Source organism: Halichoerus grypus, chromosome 8 (assembly GCF_964656455.1).
Source record: "Halichoerus grypus chromosome 8, mHalGry1.hap1.1, whole genome shotgun sequence".
Taxonomy (NCBI): domain Eukaryota; kingdom Metazoa; phylum Chordata; class Mammalia; order Carnivora; family Phocidae; genus Halichoerus; species Halichoerus grypus.
In genome coordinates, this window is record NC_135719.1 from 7,325,374 (window position 1) to 7,349,547 (window position 24,174).

A 24,174-nucleotide genomic window follows, 5' to 3' on the forward strand; every position below is an offset into this window, starting at 1 on the left:
CACACCTCGTCATGTTGGTGAATTACTCACAGTGGTACCGATGGGGGGTCATGATGCCGTGCTGCAAGAGGTCTCCCCAGGTACACCAGATGCCGGGCTGAGGCAGCTGACACATCGTGGGTACTTTATAAATGAATGGACGAAGTGGAGTTCCAGGCCCCACCTGCTGCCGAGGTTAGGCCCAACTGGGCAACCCCAACCCAAGCTTGCGATGAGCCTGTGGGGTCAGGGTGTTTCAGGCTGGCACTGCAACAGGCTTCTGGCCGTAAGTCCTTCCTCGTGGTGAGACCATCAGGTCTGGGTGAGCTCAGCAGCCAGAGGCTCATGGTCAGTGCTCAGTGATGCTGCCAGTTTATTCCCTGTTACCCTCCACCCTACAGCCACGGGCTCTGTGTTTCTTTCTCCTCATGCATGGTGTGAAAAATCCCCAGTATGTTCTGGCCCGAGCTCCCCTCTCCAGCTTGTGGGTTTTCCCTTTCACTCACTCCTCGGGTGCCAACACCATGTTCCCTCCTGTGCCATTGTTCTGGGAGGTGGAAGCCTGGGCAGTCCTGCTGGCTGAACTCTGCTCTAGGGCCGGCTGTAGGGTGTCACATTTCCAGGCCGCTCGAGGCCCCTCGGGAACCTTGGCCCTGCTAGCCTTGAGAGGAGGAATGTCTGCAGGATGGGGGCCAAATGTTGGCTTCCCAAATTTCCCCAGGTGTTGGGGTTGGAGGCAGAGTACCACCTTGACCTTGGCGTGTCTGGTACTCCCAGTGCAGAGAGTTGGCCTCCAGTGCGTGTGTTTTACCCGGTCCCCTGATAGGGTATCCCTCAGCGTCTTTGCTGCATTCACCTTTCCTGTCCTGCCAGGGGACTCCCCAGGTGGTGCCTTGGGCCTCCTTTTGCCGCTTTCAGGAGAGTGAATGCTCTCTCTCCAGGGTGAAGCTGACGGCTCGGGAAGGGACAGTTCCTGCTACATGCGTGCTGAATGTATTGAGAGCTTTTAAGGAACCAGGTGGCCCATGTGGCTCTGGGGTTGCTGAGATAAAAGACAGTCCCTGCCCTCAAGGATCTCAAAGTCTCATGGGGAGACAGGCCTGTCAAAGAGTGTAAGACGAGATCACCAGTGTCCTGTGGGAATCGCAGTGTCTGTTCAGAGCTGATACTCGCCAACATGCACTGTTTAAAGCCAGGAAGTTAAAGTGGTGAATTAGTCCCACAGCAGTGGGTAAATATCTGCCGTCCTGAACCCCCTAAGTGACGACACCCAGTACTCCAGCCACCTGACTCCTCCTGGAAGCTTCCCCCCCACCCCGACCCCTCCCAGTGCCTGGATCCAGGAGCTAAGGATCAGGGTCTAGTTTAGGAGGAGGCCCTGGGGCCCTGATCCAGCCCTTTGGGCAGACTCCCTTTGGGCCTTATTTTGTGCTCTACTAGGTGCTCCTTAGGTCAACCCTGGTTCTGTGACAGCATAGCCGGGGCGCTCGTGGCCTAGCGGGGGGGTGGGGGTGGGGGTGGTGGTCTGAGCAGGACTCTCCGAAGGAGGTCTGAGAAGGATGTGTCCGTCTACATCCGTCCGTGGCTCTGTGGTTTGTGCGCCTCTGACCCTTGACATTGAACCTTGGCCTTGCCCCACCCCCTGGACAGAGCCCCCTGGTCCCTGTTTTAAGAAGGGGCTGCTGAGAATCGCTGGGAGCACAGACTGAGCACAGGGCAGGAGGAGGGGACCCAAGTCAATAGCATGAGGCCGGTTCTGTTGTCAAGGGATTTACGGTCTTCTGAGTGAAGCCAGGCACAGAATGCCTGGACACAGAGGCGACAGGGTCACATTCATACACCAGCAAGCACACAGGAGTCATTTCGCAGTAATTGGAGGGTGAGGCTGGATGGCTGATGGCCACAGCTGGATGAGGGTGGTTTGCTGAAAGCTTAGCGGAGGGAGGAGGAGGATACGGCTGTCGGAACCCCTGGATGTGCCGCTCCACAAACCGCTGGGCACCGAGGGGCCGGCAGGGAGAGGCGGTGGCTCTGAGGCAGTCAGAGGAACCAGCCCTGGCAGCAAGGGCTTTGTGTGGCTGACTCGTAAAGAGCAGGCAGTGGGGGGCGGGCAGGAAGAGGGTCTCATGCTGCAGTCCTGTCACCCCCTCGGCCGCCGCGGCCCCAAGCTGGGTCCTTCTGCTGGCTCTGCAGGTCTCACTTCCCGGCCTCAGACCCTGCACAATCCAGGGATGGCTTGCAAAGAAAAAACTCACTTCTTTTTCTCTACTCCCAAGGCTTCTCCTCTGGCCACCAAATGTGTGACTTGCCCCCATACCAACCAATTCTCCAGTTCTTTGCGGACACCAAGTGTCAGTTCTGACACTCTGGACCAGGAGTTAGTGTCAGACCCCGCAGGTAAGGGTGCAGTCCTGCAAGACCGCACCAGCCCCCAGATTGTCACCCGGGCTTCTGAACAACCACCTACAGATCGAAGGTTCCCAGGACCCCCTCCTTGGGTTTAGTAATTTGCTAGAATGACTCATAGAACTCAGGAAAACGGTGTACTTGCTAGATTACCAGTTTATTATAAAAGAAGACAAGTCAGGAGCAGTGACGTGGAAGAGAAGCATGGGGCGAGGTATGGGGGAAGGGCACGGAGCTCCCAGGCCCTTTCGGGGTGCACCACCCCCCCAGCGCCTCCATGTGTTCACCAACTGGAAGTTCTCTGAACCCCGTTGTTTGGGATTTGCATGGAGGCTTCTTTATGTGGGCGTAATTGATTAAATACTGGCCATTGGTGAGGAAGTCAGCCTCTAGTGGGAAGGAGCTGACAGTTCCAACCCTGTGATTACAAGATTGCTTCCCCTGGCTCCCAGCCCCCAGCCTGAGGTATCCAGGAGCCCCCAAACACTGGTCCTTATTAGCAGACAGAAGGACACTTGCCACCTTGGAAATTCCAAGGGTTTTAGGAGCTGCCTGCTAGGAAATGAGAGCAGAGACCAAATACATGTATTTCTTATTATGTCACACTGCTTTTGTTTTGGGAGGGGAGATCAACATACGCTAAGCTCTAGGCTATTCCAGATAATGTGCTAGATCTTTTACAAACTCTGTTTCAATTCATCTTTGTGATGCTTCCATGAAACCGGCATCACTTATCTCAAGTTTATAGATGAAGAAACTGAGGCCTGACAGGCTGGCTTCTCTTCTGATGACAGCACACCTCCCCGACAGCGGGATGAGGGGGTGTAGGGAGGAAGAGAGCGAGAGTCACCAAAGCCACTCGGGCAGGTCCCACCAGCAAGTCCCCTTCCTCTCTGCTTCGGTCTGGACTGGAGCCTCAGAGAGGCATTTCAGTGGTGTAATGGGTTGGACACAGGGTAGAGGAAAAGTGGCTTCTGTCCACAAAGCGTCTGTGGCTCTTTACATAACCCCTTCTCCCCAGTGACAGGCTTTCCTGCAGCGTGAAGCCTTCCTCAAGGAAGTTTTGGTTTGGCGTGCTAGGTATCTGTTAGCCATTGGGTGTTGTTAGCCTTGAGCCTGTGAAGGACATGTTCAAAGGCATCGTTGAGAATGTAGAGCCCCGAACAGGGTAGAGCTCACAGGCTAGAAACCAACAAGTTTGGTAGGAGGTGGGTTGTGTCCTTCTGGGCACGAGGCTCTCTCAGATAGGGGTTGAGTGGGGGCAAGTTAGTTACTAGGAATATCTTGGAGGAGGGATTGGCAGGTCTTGAATCTAAGAAAGAGCGAGAGCAAGAGAGAGATGTCAAACCGTTTCTTGGATCGATGTGGTTAATAGATGGCACTCACCTTGCCCCTCTCTGTACTGTGCCCATGGCAGACATCACTAATCAATCATAGCTCTTTCCCGCTCATCCACAGATTCCTTCCAAACACAGGGATCTGTGTGAGCCGTCGCCAACCCACTGGTGTTGCACATCATTTGAAATGTGCTCACCAGCTCTGCGGTGATGTTTCAAGTCAGGAGGATTCAGCAGAGGTAGTTTGGGAGAAACCAGGAGGTGAGAACAAGCTGTTCTGTCCATGCTTGGCTCTTGGGGAGTCCAGGGGAATGTGTGTTGTGGGAACACGAACTACAGGAGAGGGGAGAGGTTGGGTGTCAGGGGTAGAGCTGAACTGGAAATAATCTCTAATGAGGCAGTAATTGAAGTCATGTGAATAGAGAGATGCCTTCTGAGAGAGGGAGGATATGGGGAGAGGAACAGACGGCTTACGGCCGGAGGGAAGGAAACTGCTCATGAAGCCGAAGCAAGGAAGAGAAAAATTAACAAGAGAAAAAGCTGAATTTCCTTCACCCAGTGAGGGAGACCATCTCTCCAGCCCCCTAAGTGGAAACCTCTGGAACCTTAAGGAACTTTGGGGCTCGTCTGCTTCCAGATTACGAGCGCTAATGCTGTTAATGCCTTCCTTGTTGGGCTCGGTTGTAAGCCAGCATTTCTTCCAGCCTCTTTAGAGCTGCCTCCTCCCTTCCTGCAGCCTCCCCCTCCACAGGCCCCTTCTAGGCCCGGCCCGGCCCACCCATCCTCCTCCATCCCGTGCCTCCTCTCTTCTCCTCTGTGGCTTGCTCACATTCCGGCGCGCTGTGCACGGAGTGCAAGGCACCCCCGATGTGATCTTGTCTTTCTGATGGTTACCTTGACGAATCGCTCTGACACCCTCTGGTTCCGGAGAGAATTAGTCCTGCAAAGTCAAGGACTCCCTTCCATCCCAGAGACCTGGAATTACCCTGGAACAATGAAAATGCCCCGGGCCTTGGAACAACTTTTCCTGCATTAACTCTGAGGCAGAGTTGCAGTGAGGAAATCCACCCTTTTAATAGGGGAAAATATTGCCCTCATAAGTCTTTATGCAGTGCACTTGAGCTTAATGCTCACTTACCAATTCGCCTTTATAACTTCCATATTGAGTGAATTAAGTCCTCCATGTGGGTAGTTATTAAAGAAGTGATAAGTGCTTTATAATTCAGTAAAGGGTGGCCTGGCCATTTCATATTTTCCTAAGGAAATTGGCCACCAGAAGGGCAGCACTCTCAGGACCCCTGGGGCTAGCTGATTTTAGGCCTAGAGCTTGCACTATTGGATTACTTTCAACCAGCTGCTCTGGCCTGGACCAGACTCTCCTTCTTGCTCAGACTTTCTCCTCCAAGGCCCATTGGGGAAAAAGGGTCAAAGTCAATGTGTCTCTCCCTGCCTCGGGCCGTTTCTATGGTTCATCAAAGACCTCTTCTTTCTCTCCTAGTTCAAAGCTGAGTTGTCTAGTCAGGATTGGAGGTTTTATGATCAATGCGGTTTGACTCTCATCTGCAGACAAGAGGAGAGTGTCTCTTAGGGGCCATGGAGTTCTGACCCACCCTACTCCCTACGCCCACAACCCCACAGGCACAGCTTACTTCTTTATACCTTAGTCTCTTCAAATGGTTGGAGAAAATGCGGGTCCCGGCAAGACCTCAGCCACCAGATGGTTTTTACGACGTGCTGCAAGGTCCTCGGGTTCTGAGGAAGGACATTCCTTTATTCATTCGTTCATTCGAATTTTCTACTCTGTACAGGGAATTGGGCCGAGTGTTGTGGTTACGGTAGTGAACAAGGTAGACCAGTTGCCCACCCTCACAGAGCTGGCATTTTGTTAGTAAAGAGATGCAGAAAACAAGTCAACACATACGTGAGAGAATGACAGATTTTGCCAAGTGGCATAAAAGAACTATCTAGAGCGGCATTTCTCAACCTTGGCACTGTTGTCATTTTGGGCCGGATCCTTCTTTGTTCCGAGGGGGCTGTCCTGGGTTGTAGGATTTTTAGTCACATCCTCGGCCTCTACCCACTAGACTTTCCCAGTCGTGACAATCAAAAAAGTCCCCAGTCATGGCCAGATGTCCTCTGGGGGACAGAATCCGCCCCTGGCTTTTGAGAATAATTGATCTAGAGGAAGGTTATAGAAAATGATTTTGGCTGGGTTGGTCAGGAAAGGCCTCTCTGAGGAGATGACATTTAAGGAGAATCCAAGTGCTTTTAAGGGCAAAACCAAGTGTAAGGGCCCTGAGAGGAGGGGGAGAGTTTGGGGTTTTGGAGAATGGAAAGGAGGCTGGTGAGACAAAGCCAAGTGAACAGGGTCGGTTCGTTTGAGCTGAGGCAGGAGACGCCTGAGCCAGGCATGTGGGGCCTCGCTGGCTGTGGTGGAGGCTGGAGTTCATCCCAAGTGTGGGAGGAGCCACTGGAGGTTTGTTTTTGGAGGGTGGGTGCCGTGGGGGAGGGGGGCGTGATCAGATTTGTGTTACAAAAAGTTCATTCCGGTTTTCAGTCAGGCCAGAGCAGGCACAGTGGTCCCCGTCTTGGAGGCAGTGGCCTTCGGGAGAGGTAATGATGGCCTGGGTCCAGGTGAGGTCGTGGGAAGGGGACAGAGCTGATATCTCTTGTGCAGGTGGACTGCTCAGGTGTGGATATTGCGAGAGGGGACGGAGCACTCAGTGATGAAGTTTGGCTTCGGCACCTGGGTGACACCGGTGCCATTTATTGGGACAGAGAGGAAAGCCAAGGGCTGGTGTTGGACCTACTGATCTATTGGGGAAGAGCCTGGAGCTCAGCGGGCAGGTCTGACCGGAGACACACCTTTGGACGCTCTCAGCGCGTAGGTGATGTTCGGAGCCAGCACGTGGGTGAGATCACCACAGAGCCCCAGGGAAAGACCTGGGAGACACCGACATTTAGGGATCAGACAAAGAATATGGACCCCGCAGAGGAGACGAAGAAGTAATAGCCAGGGGAGTAGAAGGAGACCCAAGAGAGAGTAAAGTTCAGGAATCCGTAAAGAGAATGTTTCAACAAAGAGGTAAAATGCCCCCGAGAGACGGGGTAACGGGGCGGCGGAGCAGAGTCTGCTGAGTTAGTCAGGACGGGAAACGCTGGCGATCTTGGCAGGGCAGTTTCCGCAGAGCGGCCGGGACTGAAGACTTACTGGGCTGGAGAATCCAAGGCATGTGAGGAAGGAAGTCGGGCCTGCGGGAGGAGACGGATCCTCTGAAAACATTTGCCGCGAAGAGATGTAGCGACATGGATTAGTCGCTGGAGGAGGACGTGGCATGAAGGAGAGCCCTTTGTTTTTTTTTATTTTTTATTTTTTTAAAGGTTTTTTGTTTATTTGAGAGAGAGAGCGAGTGAGAGAGCAGAAGCAGGGGGAGCAGGAGAGGGAGAGGGAGAAGCAGGCTCCCCCGATGAGCAGGGAGCCCGATGTGGGGCTTGATCCCAGGACCCTGGGATCATGACCTGAGCCGAAGGCAGCTGCTTAACTGACTGAGCCACCCAGGCGCCCCAAGGAGAGCCCTTTAAATGAGCTCTTCTAGAATGTGTCTGTATGCTGATGGGAAAATCTAGTAGAGAGAAAGTGAGGGTCCAGACAAGAGAGGGGAAAAAAAAAGATGAATGAATCCTTGAGAAGGTGAGAGGGGTCAAGGGCAGGGGACGGCCCCTGCAGGAAGCTGATAGAGTGCCAGGTGCGTAAGTTCTGCCGTTGATCACTTTGAGGGTTCCCTAAAGCATGCATGCATGCATTCATTCATTCATTCATTCCCTTGGCTGTCACTGAGCATTTGCATGGCACTGGAGGTCCGTGCCCTCAGAAACCTCTTGATCTGCTGAAAGCCATAGTCATGTGGGCAAGGGGAAGGTGGAGAAGAGGTGCCAAAAGCATGCCCATCTCGTCTCCTCCTCTGTTTGGCCAGAGGGGGGGCCCTGCCCACTTCCCCCCTCCTGACGCTGAGCATGAGCAACAGACCTGAGATCTGGTCCATGGGCCTCCCCAGACCTCTGGGGTCACCATTTGTGGGCCTCATAGTGATGCCCTAGGATGTCTATCCCTGATTGGGATGTTGAGTGGTGTGCCCTGGGCCACATCCCTCCTCGGGCAGCAAGTTCAAGGTGCCTGTGGGGTCTGACCAGGCCTCTGGGCTGCTCCAAGGGGCCAGAGTGAGGACTGTGTCGGCACGGAGCATGGAAAGCCTTGGGCGTGAGGTGGGGCCTGGAGGGGGCTGCTTAGCACCAACCTGGGCGTCTTCCCAAGTATGTATTTATCCTGGGGTACCTGCTCTTCTTTGTGATTCTGAGGGTGAGCGAGTGGTGAATAAGACAGATACGACCTCTGTTCTCATGCATCCTAGTTCTTGCTTATGGACACTGACGACAGACACATAATCAAATAATCAAATAAGACAATTACAGATGGTTATTAAGGGCTGTGAAGGACATGAGCAGGGGCTTGTGCCAGGGAGCAGCTGCAGGGGAAAAGGGGGGTGTGTGTGTGCTCACATAGGGGTCAGAGCAGGTGTCTCTGAGAAGGTGACCTTTGCAGGGAGCCCTGAGGACATAAAAGGAGCCAGGATGAGTGTTTCATGGAAGTTCTGGTTGGGAATGCGTCTGGTGTGTTTAAAGACAGGTAGGCGAGCGTGGCAGGGGCCCAGATAACAAGCAGGTGTTAAGAGAAGGAGCCCTAGGAGCAGCCAGCGGCCGGCATATGCAGGACCTCATGGGCCCTGGCACGGTGTCCCGATTTCATTGTGAGGGCCATGGGAAGCGGGTGGAGGGTTTTCAGCAGGGGAGAATGTGAGCGGGCAGGTGTAGAGACTCTTGAGGGGGAAGAGTGACAGCAGGGGGCCCAGTGAGGAGGCAAGGGTGGTTTGCAGGTTAGAGGTGGCCACGGCCCGGGTGCCGATGGTGGGCATGCTGGGGTCGCCAGCCCACGCCCACCCACCTGCCCAGCCAGCCAGTGCAAATGAAGGGCAGCAGTTAGACCGGCGAGGGGCTGGCCAGTCCGGTCCCAGGCAGTGGGGTGGGGGGTGGGGGGCAGGCAGGACAGCCCGGACTCCCCAGTGAACTGGCCAAGTCCCAGAGGAAATCTCCCTCCTGGGAGTCAGGCCTTTTCCTAGCAGGATAGCAGACGGGGGGTGTGCCCTTGACCTTTTGTCTGTTAGCAGACAGAGCATCTCAGCACCTGAAGAGCACAGGTGTGTGCACAAACCTTCCCGGTTCCTGGCACGAGCTTTAGAATTGATCAGGACGCCGACACAGATGCTGTCGCTTCCCATCTGTTCACTGCACGATGGGCATGTTCCTTTCTGCCGTTCCCGGGGGTCCCAGATGCGGGGCTGCTTCACCATGGTCCTTGGCGTGCAGCTGCTTGTAGACCTGGTGTGCTAATGTGCTGGCATGCTGGGGTTGCCAGTCCAAGAAGGCTCCCCAGGCTCGCAGGTCCAGCTCCCCAGGCATCTCGGATCCCCCCCCGCCCAGCCGACAGCTGTCAAGGGAGAGAGAGCTGGGTGACTTGGCTGGTGTGATCCAGTGCGGCTCTTCCCCAGCCCCCTTGGAGCTATTGCTCCAGACGGTTTGTTTATAATGCTAAACATATCAGATAATTGAAAGCTAATGCTTCCGTCTGGATCACTAGACATAATATGCCTGGATAACAAATCAATTTCCTTATTGCCCTACAAGGCTTCGAAGTCAAATGCACGGCACATTCGTTGTAGATGTGTGTGTGTGCGTGCGCAGACTCGCGCTCATGCATGCGTGGGCTCCGATGCTGATTTGTTAAGAAATGGAATTCTGGGCTAGTTTCCCCCGGTACTCAGCTCCATACTGCAGTTCAGGCCTGCATCCTAGAATCGGGGTTCAGGTGAGAAGGGGATAGGAGCCTCAGGTCTGACGGGGAAGTGTCTGGAGGGAGGGGGCATCTGTGCACAGCCTTGTTAGCTAAAGCTCTTGTGTTCTGTGTTGGAGGAGTGGGGCATCTGAGAAATGCCCATTTCAGCTGCCTCCTGGCAGGAGGCACCTCTAAGAATAGATAGACAGAATATAATATTAGTGGCGTATGCTTAGGTGCCACCAGGAGAATTATGACTACACCTCTAAGAATACTTTACTTATCTCTCGATCTTAATTATCCAGAAAGGGGATTAGAAACAAAGAAGACAAGGACAAGTATCTACCTATTTGTGTGTGTGTGTTTATGTTCTCTTAGATCTTTATTCAGATTGTATTTACTTTTACTTCTATGATTCCAGCAGAGTAATGGAATCTGCTATTTCTCACTCGGTGCTATAAGCATCAGCACGGAATTGAGGGCTAAGACATTGCCTCATCTAATCCTTGCATCACCGGGATTTCCTATTTGGCTGGAGCCAGAGAGCCAATATCTCTGAGGACGCTGAGGACCAGAGAGCTTCGAGAGTAACTGACCCAGGGGCTTCCAGCTTCCAAGGGCCAGAGCTGGATGTCTGCTTCTGGTCAGCCTGCCTCCAGGGCACCCACGCTTAGACTCTGGGCTTGGAGGGGCTGCCAAGCAGACTGGTCGCAGCACATTGCAAGGGAGGAAAGGCTCTAGGGGGTGATGGCCCACAGCCGGAAAGCAAAGGAAGAGCCAGAAGCTGCTGAAAATGGACACAATAACCATTAGAATTTAGGAATCATGTCAGGGTAGGCCCATTTGGGTAGGGACACAAATTCTGCCTGCTTCAGGAGCCTGTGAGGGTGTCACTGGGTGAAAGAGCTCAGCGGGCTAGTTAGCTTGGTCACGGTGATCCAAGATCATCAAGAAAATATAAGTCATTTTCTGTCTACCCTGCTTAAAAAGGCAAGGAGGTGTGTAATGCATTTTAGGAGGAAAAAGAAACATCTAGCAAGGAAGTTGAACATGCAAAGGTTTTGCATTTAAATTTAGTTGTCCGGAAAATTTGGTTATGAAGAATAGCTCGTTAATAGCAGTGAGAAGTCACAGTGAAAATAACAGTGATCTTACAGCAAGGGAGGAGAGAGGAAAGGTCGCAAACATGGCCAGCCATGTGTAAAGGAAGGAAGGAGGCTCGCTTGTCCCACCAACCAGCCCCTTGTCTTGCCGAATGTCCCGGTGACGAGGAATGTCCTATTAGGTGAAGGGAGACACCTGGCTTGCCCTTCTTCTCGTGGGCCTCCCCATCAACTTCAGTCCCTTGGTGATGGAAGGGGGTGGATGTCTCAGTGTTCTAGAGTTTTCTATGTATAGGACTTAAATATTGGAGTTATAAACAACTCTTAAACATATCCACATGACATGTTTTTAATTAAAATATGGACCACACAGTCTGTGCCATCTCATTTTTATATGCTTGGCGATTGCCAGTTCATTTCCATATTGGCTCCAGACAAACAGAAGGAGGAAGAAAGCGATGGTACAAAAGCACAGTCGAATTTATTCTAGTACAAAGGTTTTTTATCTTTTCCCTGGATGTTTTAATTAATATTTCACTTGTGCCCTAGCTCATCCCCAGAATGGGTGCGGAAGCAGCTATCTGTGATTCCAGGACTGGGTCCTGTCGTTGTGAGTCACTGGGAGTGGCTTCATTTCCGGTGGTTTTTCTCCTACTCCCGAAGAGGCTGGGCGCATGCACGGTCCCTCAGCTCCGGCACACCCCGGTCCACCTGACAGCAGCGTGTTCTTTGACCACAGAGGCTCACCTAGGCCTCGTTGAGGTTTTCTGAGCTGTAGCCCAAAGCCCGGCTCTGGCTTGGTTGCTCAGCGTTGTCATGAATTAAGCCTCCCTTCTCTCTGGAAAAGTGTTGCACATTCGCTCTTGGTGAAGCGTCATGATTCTGGGGTGTCAAGGAAGGGCAGTGGCCAGAGGGGAGGGACGGGGCACTGCATTGACTCTCTGGATGGAGCATTTCCCATTGCCGAGAAGGACTAAGCTATGCAGAAGATGAACTCTCAGTGAGAGGGAAAGACTCTTGTGGGGGGTTCCAGCCAGAGCTGGGTGAGAGGAGACCGTTATTGCTCCTGGGATGTGTAACCTGGATTGGGCCATGGTCCAGTGCACCAAAGAGCCCCTCATTTCCTCTCAAGTAATGCCCTTGACTTGCAGGAGTTGGGGAGCTATAGCTTTTGATGTTCTTCTCTCACCTGGACCCAGGGACCTAGAGGCAAGCTTTTTGGTTTTGGCCTGGGGCCTCTTAGGGTTTGCTCAAAGCAGTCATTTTTATTTGAGAGAGAGAGAGTGCACGAGTGTGGGGAGGGGCAGAGGGGACAGGGAGAAGCAGAGTCCCTGCTGAGCAGGGAGCCCAACGTGGGGCTCGATCCAAGGACCCAGAGATCATGACCTGAGCCGAAGGCAGATGCCTAACTGACTGAGCCACCCAGGCGCCCCCAAACAGTCATTTTTAAAACTGTTGCTGTTTCCAGCCATGGTACACAGTCTTCTATAGTCATCTTAAGGCAGAAACCTTATATGAGGCAGGGCTTCCCAGCTATGGACATTCTGGGCCAATAATTCTTTATTGTGGGGCCTGTCCTGGGCATCTGTGGATGGTTTAAGAGCATCCCTGGCCTCTGCCCACTAGATGCTGGCATCATTCCCTTCCTCCCAGCTGGGACCAACAAAAATGTCTGCAGACATTTCCCAATGGCCCTTGGGGGGCAGGATGGCCCCCTGCTGAGCACCACGGTATAAGAGGTGACTCAAGTGGGGGTACTTTAGCCAGGATGGGAGCCTCCTCTCTGCCCCTGCCCCTCACTGCTCCAGGAAAGCACGCAGACTGAGAACGAGGCTGCAGATCTCTGCGGGGCCGGCCCCGCCACACACTCTGTGCCCGAGCGGACGAACGCAGAATCTCGTAGTCCCACCGGCCCGAGTTCCCGGCGTGGCTCTGAGCTCTTTCTCTCCCATGGTGAGGTGGGTTCCTGAGACGCCTCTGCCGGGATGCACCTGGCACAGCCTGCCGTCCTGGAACGGGGTGACCAGTGACTGCCCCCCACAGGGTTCAAATGCCGAACCTTCCTTTAAACAGTGATCATCATCGATTGTTTTTCAAGGGACCAAGTTAAGTGCTCAGGGAAGACAGCCTGGACACCAGGAAAGCATAATAAAAGGAGAAGCCACATACTAGAGGCCAAGGTAACTACGGTTTACCACGAACAAAAGCAAACCAAACCTTCTGTCATATTTATCCTATTTGTTATATTTTTAGAGCCTGGCTTCCCCACTTGAACCTGCAGCACACAGCAGCTACCCGGGCTCCCGCAGCTGACCCCCCCGGGGCTGGTACCGAGTGGTGAGTCACCGGCGGACTTGGCAGGTGCCCCGCCGATGTCATCCACAAATGTCAGGCCGCACCTTCCCCTCAGAAGCCGCTCTGAGCTGCCAGCCGTGCATTCCCTGAACCTGTTCCTAATTTCTGCTTGAGCAGTTTTCCTGGAGGTCGTGAATGACAGATTAACTGCCCCTCCACGCTTCTGCCACATGGATTTTTATCAATGATTGCTGACAAATGACAACTTCCAGCAGAACCATGACGCCATGTTTAGCTTGAAAACTGGGAAAAGACTGCTCAGTTTCTGCAAAGCACAGGGTTGAAAATAACCATCCCGGCTTGCGCTCCCTGAGGACTTACTGTGTGTCCTGAGCTGCCGTTCCGTTCGGGCTTTTTAACACGGCCTTTCAGTTCTTACGTCATTCTTACACTGGGGGTATTTTATTACCCCATTTGACAGATGAGGAAACCGAGGCACAGACAGATGAAGTCCCTTGGATGGGGTCACACATGGACAGAGGTAGCGACGGGGCCAGGATATGCATCCTGGCAGCCTGGCTTGAGGCAGGGGGCTGTCGGCGAGCTTCTTCTATAAAAGGCCGGTCTCTGCCACACTTCCTCAGCTCAGCTCCATCTCTGTCGCACAAAAGCCACCGCAGACCGCACTAAATGAAAGGGTAGGAACCCTGAAATTTGAATTTCATATACTTTTCACATGTCACAAAATAGGATTCTGCTTTTGTTTTTTGTTTTTTTTTTTAATGTACAAACTATTCTTAGCCCTCAGGCTGTACAAGGACAGGTGGCAGACTGGATTTGGCCCCCAGGCTGTAGCTTGTCGACCCGGCTCGAGAGTCCAGGCTCTTCACCGCGCCAGGGCACCGTGGCTGTGATAAGTCTCTTCCCCCATACGGGGAGCCTCAGACCCAACAGAGGAGGCAGGGGCCGGAGTCTCTTGACCAGGGAGCCTTTTGCACCAAGGAATTTATTTGTTGCCCCGCCGTATCTCCGAGTGAGCCTACATCAGGGATGGGCCGGTGTGTGGCCATCAGGACACGAGAGCTAAGAAGGGTAAACTGATAGAATGCACCGATGATTGACAACTCAGCCATAAATAAAAACACATTTACGGGCTTCTAATGGGGGTGAAGAAAAATGATTTCGTTTATTTATACAACTGATAGATAGCTGCTTGTCAGGAGCAGACCCTAGGCTGTGGGCTCCGGTGAATGAACGGTCGTCTGTAGGAATAGTGTGATCTACTTGGTAGGTCACTGGACCGATGGTCCAGTGAATACCCCCGGGGAGCACTGGCACGGTGCCTTACTCCTTCTGGTATTCCTTTGCACCTGACATGGAGCCAGGGTCCCTGCCCTGGCAGGACCAGACCAAGCAAACTGCCCCGGGGCCATAGGCTTCCAGGGAGAAGACTTTGGAGTTGGAATTCAGTCCCGACCTGGCCACCTGGTCCCTGTCCCCAGCAGATGTCAGTGTGTCTGGCTGCTCAGCAGGGGCCCCGAGAGAATGTGGTACAAAACGGGCTCTCTGCATACCTTGTCACTGCGAGGCTTTGAAATGCTTCCAGGGGCCCTGGCCACCGCCGCCCTGCGGCCTTCCTGGTTCTGGCTCCACTCAGTGGCAGATGGAAGAGCCACGGGTGTGGTGGGGCCAAGGAGGAGATGTCTGGGGAAGGCGGCTGCCACTTTTCTGGCCTCAGTGTGCGTCGGATAGCTGTGGGTTGCAGGATGAGCGAAGAGGGTACTTTGACATCGGGGGTGCTGATGGGAGCTTTGGAGCCTGGGAGGGCAGGGTGGGTATCAGAGGGCCTTCTCCTAGGCCCCTTGGAGCTCCTTGGGATAGAGATGCGGATGAGTGGTAATTTCTCACACAACTCTAGAGTCAGAAAGGGCCTTAACAAATCAGTAGCCGGATGGTTCTTAACCTGGGGACCCCAAGAGCTATAATGGAGCATGTTTGTCCCTGGCATTTTGTCAATATCCAAAAAAAAAAAAAAAAAAAAGAGCAGTAATCAAACCTATGACAGCCTCCTTTGCTTATAGAACTTCCGAGTTCCTTTGCTTTGGGCTGGACCTTATCCACTGGGAGAGTTAGTGCTGGTTTATATCCGTTGATAAAAAGCTCTGGTGAATGGTGATTGATATCTTCAATTAATAAATCTGAGAAGATGAATTAATTATTACTTAATAAATGTATAGTGTGCCTGCTCCACACAAACCTCCTTAAACAGGAGGTAGCTTGGGAGAAAGCTCTAAATGGAGATCTTTGTGACGAGGAAGAAGAGAAGCTGCTGAGCTAGTGAAACCCTCTCCCTTTGCAAATGAAGACACAAGAGACCCAGGAGACCCAAGAGGTCAGAGTTCTGGCTCAAGGCCACTGGTCTTTAGGTCCCAGAGGTGAAGCCGCGACTGGGCTCCTTGGTCCCACCTTCCTTCTGTGACACTGTGGTGCCTCCCTGGTCCCCAGCCTGCCCCCTCCTTCCTGGACTTGGTTCTGCCCAATCAAGCTATCTGTGTTCTTGAACTCCAGGTGGGTTGGGCTGTGGTCACCCGAACGAGGCGCTCAGTGTCTGGACCCTGGGGGACCCCGAAGTGGGTGTATGCTCCTTCTGAGCCTTTTCACTCAAAAACCATGCCCACTGGCAAGCTACCTTCCCCCTCCCCCTTTTTAAACCCACATCATTTGTGTCGTCTTCCTGGCCAGCTGAGAAAATGAGCTGTCCTTAGGAAGTCCCAAAAAGGAAAACAAAAGCAAGTGGAAGGAAGCTAAGTCATGAAGACCAATGGGGAAGCTGGGTTTCGAGTCTTTAAAAAGGAGAGCTTTCTGGAGCCAAGAGGGGACATTAAATGCTGTCCCCGGGCCAGGTGCTCTGGGTCTCATGATGATCCCATCAGGCAGGGGATGTGCAAGACCCCTCAAGGAGGGAGGAGCTGTGGCTCAGAGACACCTGGCCACGTGGCAGAAGGCCTGGCTTGCATGTGGGCGATTCAGGATTCGAACCCAGGTCTCTCTGGCTCTAAAGACAGCACCTTAGCTGTGGACCCTGGCCGACCTGAACCCTGTCTTTCCTCCTCCCCCTGCAGACACATAGAGAACTGGCGAGGTCTGCACACGCTGAATGCCGTGGACATGGAGCTCTACACCGGCCTCCAAAAGCTGTGAGTGCACCAGACCTCGTACAGGGCCTAGAGTGGTGGGCGGGTCGGGGAGCCCACTGCCTCTGGGCTGCCCTCGGCACTTTCCTCCTCCGTTCCTCTTTTAGTAGAGTTGGTACCACCCACTTAGGGAGTGTCCGGGGCTTCAAAGGCCATCCCCTTACTCTCCCACGTTTCCTCTCAGCCCAGAAGACAAGGGGGCTGTGCTCACCTGTAGTTAGGGATTCGGGGCAGGACCTGAACCCAGGTCTCCCGGCTAGTGATCTTACCTCAGCCCCATGTTTCGCGAATGGTCCCCCTAGCCTGCAAAATTCCCCAGGCCCCTCCTCCTCCTTTGAACTTCAGTGGTAGTGGTCGTGGGGGGTTTGGCGTGGGGGAGGGAGTGTCCACAAAGGGGGTTGCAGCCCTGTAGTCGCTGGACCAGGATTCTTGAGCAGGAGACCTGTTACCCTCTTGCCAGGATGAGGAGATGACAGTTGCCAGCTCATCCCAAACCCTCACCCAGGTCCCAGTGTTGGGGTGAGCCCAGACGCCCTCCGCGGGGCACCCGGTGATGCTGATGATGAGGAACTGCGTTCAGTTCACAGGGGCGGCTGGAGGTCCATGACCTCCTGTCAGCCTCAGCCCGGAGCAGATGTCCCTCTGCTCTGTAAGCTCTGCTGACCCTGTTTTTCTCTCTCTCTTCAGGACCATCAAGAACTCAGGACTTCGGAGCATCCAGCCCAGAGCCTTTGCCAAGAACCCCCACTTGCGCTATATGTGAGTAGAGCTGCGTCCTGGGCTGCAGGGAGTGGCTGGGGGCGGGGGGAGACACACGGCAGGGAGGGTGCTGGGCAGGGGAGCTAGCTGGCGACCTGGGGTCTAGGCCTGGCTTTGTCACTGTGTGCCCCGGGCCTCAGACTTTGCCTCTTAAAAATGAGGGTTTGGGATTTGAGCATCTCTAAGATTTCTGTCAGAAGGACGAGCCTAAACCAGGGCTTAGAGCCTCCTGACTCCCAAGGTTGTTTGCTTTTCATTTGCAATTTTATGGGAATGTAAGTGATAAGAAATCCCACTCATCTGGGATGTGAATGCTACACCTCTGAGACAATTTTTGGGTCCCTAAGTGTGTGTCCGTGTGTCCCTGTGTGTTGGGTGCCGTTGGAAGAAGAGGGAAGGCAGGGCCAGACCAAGCGCCATGTCTAAGTAGGTTCTGGGTTCACTGGAGAAGGGCTTCGAGAATGGCACCTGCACTTGAGGTCACACAGCTTCGTTTGGGACAAGTTGCAGGCCACATGGCTCCGGGTGGGATTCTTGTCTGTGCTTCCCTCCCCCCACCCTTCCCCCTCCCTTCCATGTCTGATGGCGGAGGGGCCTCCTCAGGGTTGGGCCTGTGAGGGTAGAATCAAATGAGCTCACTGCTTTCTCTCCAAGCCTTGTTCTCCACGGAAGACTCCGGGATTCAGTGGGAGGACTGCCGTATCCTGGGGAGAAGGTGGGCTTGAGAGGAAACCCGGGGAGACGGTCAGGGGAAACACCAACCCGCTGTGCCCACTGGGGGTGCTTGCTGTCTGGTCACCTCTTCTTCCAGGATGGTGGCCATCTTGGACATCCATTGGGCACCTTCCCCGAGAGAGCAGAGATTCTGCAGGGACCAGGTGGGGAGGGAGGGCTCTGTTGTATTTGGGGATGACAAAATGGAGCAATGATGTGCAGGTGAGTCTTTCCTTTGTCCATGTGACCGTTGTACTGCCTGAGGCACTTTGCATTTGCTAATGGAAGGGCAGCCCACCGGACTGGAGTCCCCTCTGAAGAGGCAGAGCCTCCGAGGGAAGCTCTCAGAAAGTGGCAGAAAGGGAGGAAGAGAAGGAGAAGGACTTCTGGAGGATTGTGGTGGGAGGGGTGGTTCTTTTTGGGGATCCTGACCTCACCCTCTGTCCTCTGTGTGCTTTCTCAGGCACATAGTGAGTGCGTGATGTGTGTGTGTGTGTGTGTGTGTGTGTGTATTTATCAGTTATGGCCACCCTTCTTTGTGCTAAACTTCCTTTCCTCCATCTGGGACTGGCACACACTGTAAGGCGCTTGCTCAGGGCCCAACGTCTCAGCTTCAGACCTCCCAGTTGTCTCATCCAGCGGTTGCCCTCTTCTCCGAGGCGAGCATCTGTGGGGAGATTCTCCCGATGTGCGTTCTCTGCAGCTGGAGGTGAAGCTGGGACCAGAGGAGGGCTTTGGACCAGATGTCCCAGGTGTTTATTTTATTGGGGATTTGAGTTTCAATGTAAAATATCCCAGGGGAAGAAGCTTCTGACCTCTGAGGAGTCTTTCTTTTCGTGCTAATTCACACAAAGTTCACAAAGCTAACCGCCCATGGCCGATGAGGGTGGGGACAGTGGAGGCTGGGGACCACATGTCCCCTGCTGCAGGGGCAGCTAGCTGACTGTTGCTATGTGGAGGCAGGGCCTCATGTTGCCAGACTTACTGTTTTTTTCAAGAAGAGCTAAAGGTCCGGTGAAACCCCTCAAGTTTTAAATGCTTGGCAACGAAAACAAAACCCCTCAACTCCATGGGCCAAACGAAACAGCTCCGTGGGCAGAAGAGGACACACGAAGTGCCAATTTGTGGTCTAGGGTATTACCTGGGGGAGAGAGGCTGTCAGCTTGGAAGAAGCTCTGTCCCCTTTGCTCAAGGACAGTGGCTAGGTGCTCATGCCCTAGAGCTTACAAGGCATTGTGTCACCCACAGCTCTCAGGGAAATTGAGGGGGCTTTGGGACCTGTCGCGTTTCTTTGGGCCACAGAGGTGGGAGCAGGGGTGCATCTCAGGTCACAAGTGTTTCTGAAATGGAATGTACTGGAACATTCCCTTGACTTACCCTTGAGGTCCTGGAAGAAGGCCGTGACCCATGTCTCCCTGGGGATGATCTGGGGTCTAGTGGGTGGTGGCCGTGATAGGCTGGTGGGGCTTTGTAAGATTCCCAGGGTTTAAAGGGCAGAAGGGGTCTGGTTGGAGTAGTTCTGTTGATAGCTGCGAGCCTGCCCGTGACCTCGGGCTCTGTCTTCTCCCGGAAGCATTGGCCAGCTTTTGCCAAAGCACTTGCTGTTGGCAAGAAGGATGGTTCGCTATCAATCTATCCCCAGTTTGGGCCCGGTTGTACATCAGGGGCCATTAGGATGCTCAGCTTGGTAGGAGAAATTCAGCACCTGTCGAGGGGCTCCCCTAGGCACCGTGGGGCTTCCAGGGGAGTCTGAGGGTCACAGAGGAGTCAAAGGGTCAAGGTGTAAGCGCTGGCTTCATCGATGGGTTTCTTTATGAACTTTTCCCACTTAGGAGGACACACCCCCAATCCCAACAGAGTGAATTTCCCGGCAGCTTCAGGACATTTTTCTCCTGGCAAATGGGCCAGGTTTCTCTGCTCTCTCACAGCATCTTCTATTTCTGTCCTCTAAATGCGGTTACGAGTCTTCAGGCCCCAGCTGAGCAATCACAAGACGATCACTTACTCCAACACTAATTGCCAAGCCCTGGCTTGGCGGCTTTTTCTTTTTTTCTCCCCCTCCCTTTTTTAGGGTGATGGCTGAGAAGTCTTTTCTTGTCCCTTCTGAACAGAATAAGAAGCAGGAAGTGAAATCATCACCCCCTGTACCAGTGTCAAGTTGTCCAGACTGTTCTGATTGGCTCAGTTTTCCCTCACTTCTAAGCTGCTGTTGCATTACTCAGGGTCCGCTTCTTCCTTGGGCCAGAAAATGAACCAATGTTAAGGCCAAGTTGTCCGTCATGAAGAAGGCTGGGGAGGAGGGCTCTTGTGTCCAGCTTCAAGGTTTATGAGCAACTGGCCCATCTTCTCTTGACTGCTTCAGTGTTCTCTGTGCTTTACTGAGCGTGAGAAAAGGAAATACTGATTCATATACAGCAAGGGAGATCCTGTCTGAGAGACTGGAATATCCTTGACCTTTAGGTCCTTTCCTTGATCTTCAAGATTTTTGGATTGAGGATTCTTAAGGATAAGGATTTTCCAAGTGGAAAATTGGAATAGCTATTTGCTAATCTGCAAAATGGGCACAATAACAGGGCCCCCTTTGTGGACAGGATGTGGGGAAGATGAAGTGACCGAAGGCACATACAGCTCTCAGCCCAGTGCCCGGTAAATGATCAGCGTTCAGAAATGGCAGTCGCTAGTGATAGTAATTATTGTGATTTGTGGTGACGATAATAGAACCGAAGAGGGGGGACCAGTTGGCCTCGATGACGATTCTGACTGCGACTTTATTCTGGAAAAGTCGTAGATCTGTTCTGCAGTGCTGTCCACCTCTCTGGCATCTGGAATACTCCTCTCTGCAATCTCTCATGTCTTTCTTCCTTGAATACCGATAAACGAACCCTGATAGATTCCCTGTTCTCTCCACTTAGTCCCCCTCCTCTCCTTCTCGACAATGTTAGTTTCAGAAAGGACCCAAACAATTCAGCGGACGAGCTTACCCCTTTGTTTCCATCTGATTGGAGGGCGCATCCACCCACACGACTGAAATTGGATTGTTTGCCGAATTTCCCAGCCCCACCTCTGCAACTGGCTCATCTCTTCCCTTCTGGGGTTGGTTTTCTCTGACGTGGCTCGCACATCAGCCGGATCTCCACAGGCTGGGGTCCCCATAGCACAATGACGTAGATGATTCTCTACGAACCACACTAACATGGCGGGCGGTATGTCCTTTCCTCTGTGGAGCACGTCAGGGTTTTCCAAGTGCTGTGCTGTGGTAGAACATCCACGAAGTCCTCTGATTCTCTTTCCAGGAATCTTTCCACTATAGCTCATGGGCCAGAAGATGCAATGTTTTCCACTGAAGCAATTAAAACATTTTTTTTCTTACGATGGTTAGAAAATTGCATAAAAAATGCCGGTATGGGGGCACCTGGGTGGCTCAGTTGGTGAAGCGTCCAACTCTTGATTTTGGGCTCAGGTCATGATCTCAGGGTTGTGAGATCGAGCCCTGCATCAGGCTCTGTGCTCAGCACGGAGTCTGCTTTGGATTCTCTCCCCCCTCTCTGCCTCTGCCTCTGCCCCCGCCCTCCCGCCTCTCTCTAAAAAAAAAAAAAAAAAAAAAAAATCTCTTAAAAAATGCTGGTATCAGGAGAGAAGAAGGAAAGGCTAGTGTTGATTGAGAACTTACTATGTGCCAAGGACTGTGCCTGGTGTTTTTGCAAACATCACTCCTCTCGGTAACTGTAGGTTAGGGTTCCTCTATTCCCATTCCATAGATGGGAACATTGAGGCTCAGAAATCATAACTGCCTTCCCCCAAGTTCACATAGCAGTTAGTGGAACAGCCAGGACCTGGACTCTCATCCCTTTGCCTCTTAAGTCAGTGTACTGTTCTACAGTCCACACGTGTTTGTCTCTCTCTAGTTCTCCAGCAAGAACTCCTTATGGGAGGGTTGGGAGTCTTTAAAGTTTTATTAGAGCTGATGTTTCCCCTGGGGATTTAGCACCATCTATCCTCAAAGACCTCTGTTGAGAAAGCTCTGTTTAGTTTCTTTTCCTATTCAGGTCAAATCCTATAACAACAGTTACATTACAACCCGAATATCTTTATCATAAAAGATTCTTAGCGTTCGCCTATGGCTCGCTCATTTCCAAGAATATGCAGTGTGAGATTCCAGTAAGCCAAAAGAATTTTTATTTAATCCCTTGGAGTTGTTGTGGTCAGATTTCTCTCGCATTCTATTTCTTGCCTTTTCTCCCACAGCTCTGGGCGCCACATTGTTACTCCTCTCTGTCCTAAGCAAACGGGCACTTGATCTTCAGCTTGGGAGAGCCAACCCTGAGCTGACCTGTGTGGGAGTGCGATGCGGTGAGGAGGGGGAGAATGTCCTGATTTGAGCATGATTGTGTGTTATGTTCACAAGGAGGGAAAGTCAGCAGCCCTGGGCGGGTAGGAAAGAGGAAGTGGCCAGAGTCCTTACCATTGCAGGACTCGGCTGAGAAGGCAATACACTCCTCTTGAGGTTATTGGGATGGAAGCATGGCGAGATTGATTTTTTTTTTTTTTTTAAAGATTTTATTTATTTATTTGACAGAGAGATAGACAGAAAAGCACAAGCAGAGGGAGTGGGAGAAGCAGGCTCTGCACTGAGCAGGGAACCCGATGCGGGACTCGATCCCAGGACCCTGAGATCATGACCTGAGCTGAAGGCAGACGCTTAACCATCTGAGCCACCCAGGCGCCCGGCGAGATTGATTTATTATGTCTTGTAAATCATTCAGTGCTTTTTCTCCTTGAGATCACCCCCCTTTCTGGGATGCAAGACAATGGGTAGATATTTTATGGGTAGACCTTTGCCTCTCTTCCTGCCCCTTCCCTCGGCACTGAGACGTTCCTCCAAGTCCCAAAGGGATTGGTGAGTGGCACATTTGTCCCCTCACTGCTTCTCCACATGGGCCCTTCCTCCTTTGTTCCACTTGGAGGACTTAGCCACTGAGCACTGTATAGTTAATAGCGTGGGCTTTGGAAATAGAAAGGCCAGGGTTCGAATCCTGGGTCCTCCACGTCTTAGTGTAATAAGCTTCTCCATCTTACTTAGGCAAGCTACTGAACCGCCATGAGTTTTGAAGGGGCCGTAAGAGCTCCTACTTCATAGGATTGTCCTGAGCCTCCACTAAGACAGTGCTTAGAAAGTGCTTCAGACAGTGCTTTATGAAAGACTCTGTATATTTTTTGCTGTTATTAATGACTTCTCCCCTGCTCTTTGGTCTCTGATTCCACAGAATCATAGGTAATTAAAGCTGGAAGGGGCTCTAGAGTTATAACCGCCCCCCCCAAATTTATATTCCTGTACCTGCTCCCACCCCTGCCCTTTGGATTCATATGTTAAACCACCTCCTTTAAATTGCCTACTTGACATCTCCATTTGGGTGGCTAAGATGCAGGTCACACTTAACTTGGCCCAAAACAGAATTCTTGATTTCAGTCTACCTCCTCTCTCCAAACCTGTTTCCCCTGGATGTTTCTTGTTTTTGTAAGTTGTACCATCTGCCAGATCACTCATGCCAAATACTTCCAAGTCGCTTTTGCCTCTTCGCTCCCCTTTGCCTCCCTTCCTCCATCTTTCCATCAGTTAATTCAAATCCATCAGATATCTTGTCTCCATCCACGTCTCTCGTCCCCTCCTCCACCACATGCCATCTTGGTCCTGGCCACCAGCCTGTCTTCTGGCTCTGGCAATAGCTTCCTATCTGGCTTTTTCTTACCTTTTGTCCCCTACATTTCATTCCCAACACATTGCCAGAGTGATATTTTAAACACATAAATCTGACTGTGTCATTCTTCTGTTTAAAGCCCTCCAATTACATCCCACGTTACTTACAATGAAAGCTAAAGCCCTGGCCGCGGCCACAAGACTCAGGCTGATTTGGTTTTCATCCCTCTGTCTCCTGTCCTGGCTCTTTCCTCCCTGCTCTCCGCTGCAGCCTTATGAACCCTCTTTCAGTTCCTTGAATGTACCACACTCATTCCGCCCCCTTGGAGATTTTTACTTGCTGATCCATCGGGCCCAGTTCTCTGCATGGTTGGCCCTTTCTCATCATTCTCTCTGATGGGACTGGCTTAGCAAGGCCTGTCCGACCACCCGGCCTCTGTGGCCTTGCTTCTCCTCCTGCACCTGTCACCCAGTTACATCACGTGGTTTAACAGTTTCCCCGGCCCTTGTTACTATGGACTGTCTGGAATTATCTCATTCAGTTATTTGTTTAATTGTTTATACCCTGTCTCCCCCACTAGAATGTCAGCTTCCCTGGAGCAGGGACTTTGGGTTGCTCGATGCTGTAGCCCAGCACATAGAACGATGCCTGTCACGTAGCCAGTGGTCCGTAGCTATTTGTTGGATGTGGCTATTTGTTGGCTAGTCTGACGTGATCATTCTGTGGACAAGAGGATGGATTTCTAGAGGAGAGAAGAATCCTGACCAGGATCTCATGGGCAGGAGCTGAGCCAGGGCTAGAACT

At 52.4% G+C, this 24,174-nt stretch overlaps 1 protein-coding gene across 7 annotated transcripts in view; it reads left to right on the top strand.

The window, feature by feature from the left end:
• NTRK3 (neurotrophic receptor tyrosine kinase 3) overlaps positions 1-24,174 on the top strand; it is a 399,858-nt gene that overhangs the window by 68,455 nt on the left and 307,229 nt on the right. For all 7 annotated transcript variants that reach the window (XM_078078899.1, XM_078078900.1, XM_078078901.1 and 4 more), the window contains 2 exons: positions 16,130-16,204; positions 16,889-16,960. In XM_078078899.1, coding sequence (XP_077935025.1) covers positions 16,130-16,204; positions 16,889-16,960 — 147 coding nt within the window. The remainder of the gene's footprint in view (positions 1-16,129; positions 16,205-16,888; positions 16,961-24,174) is intronic.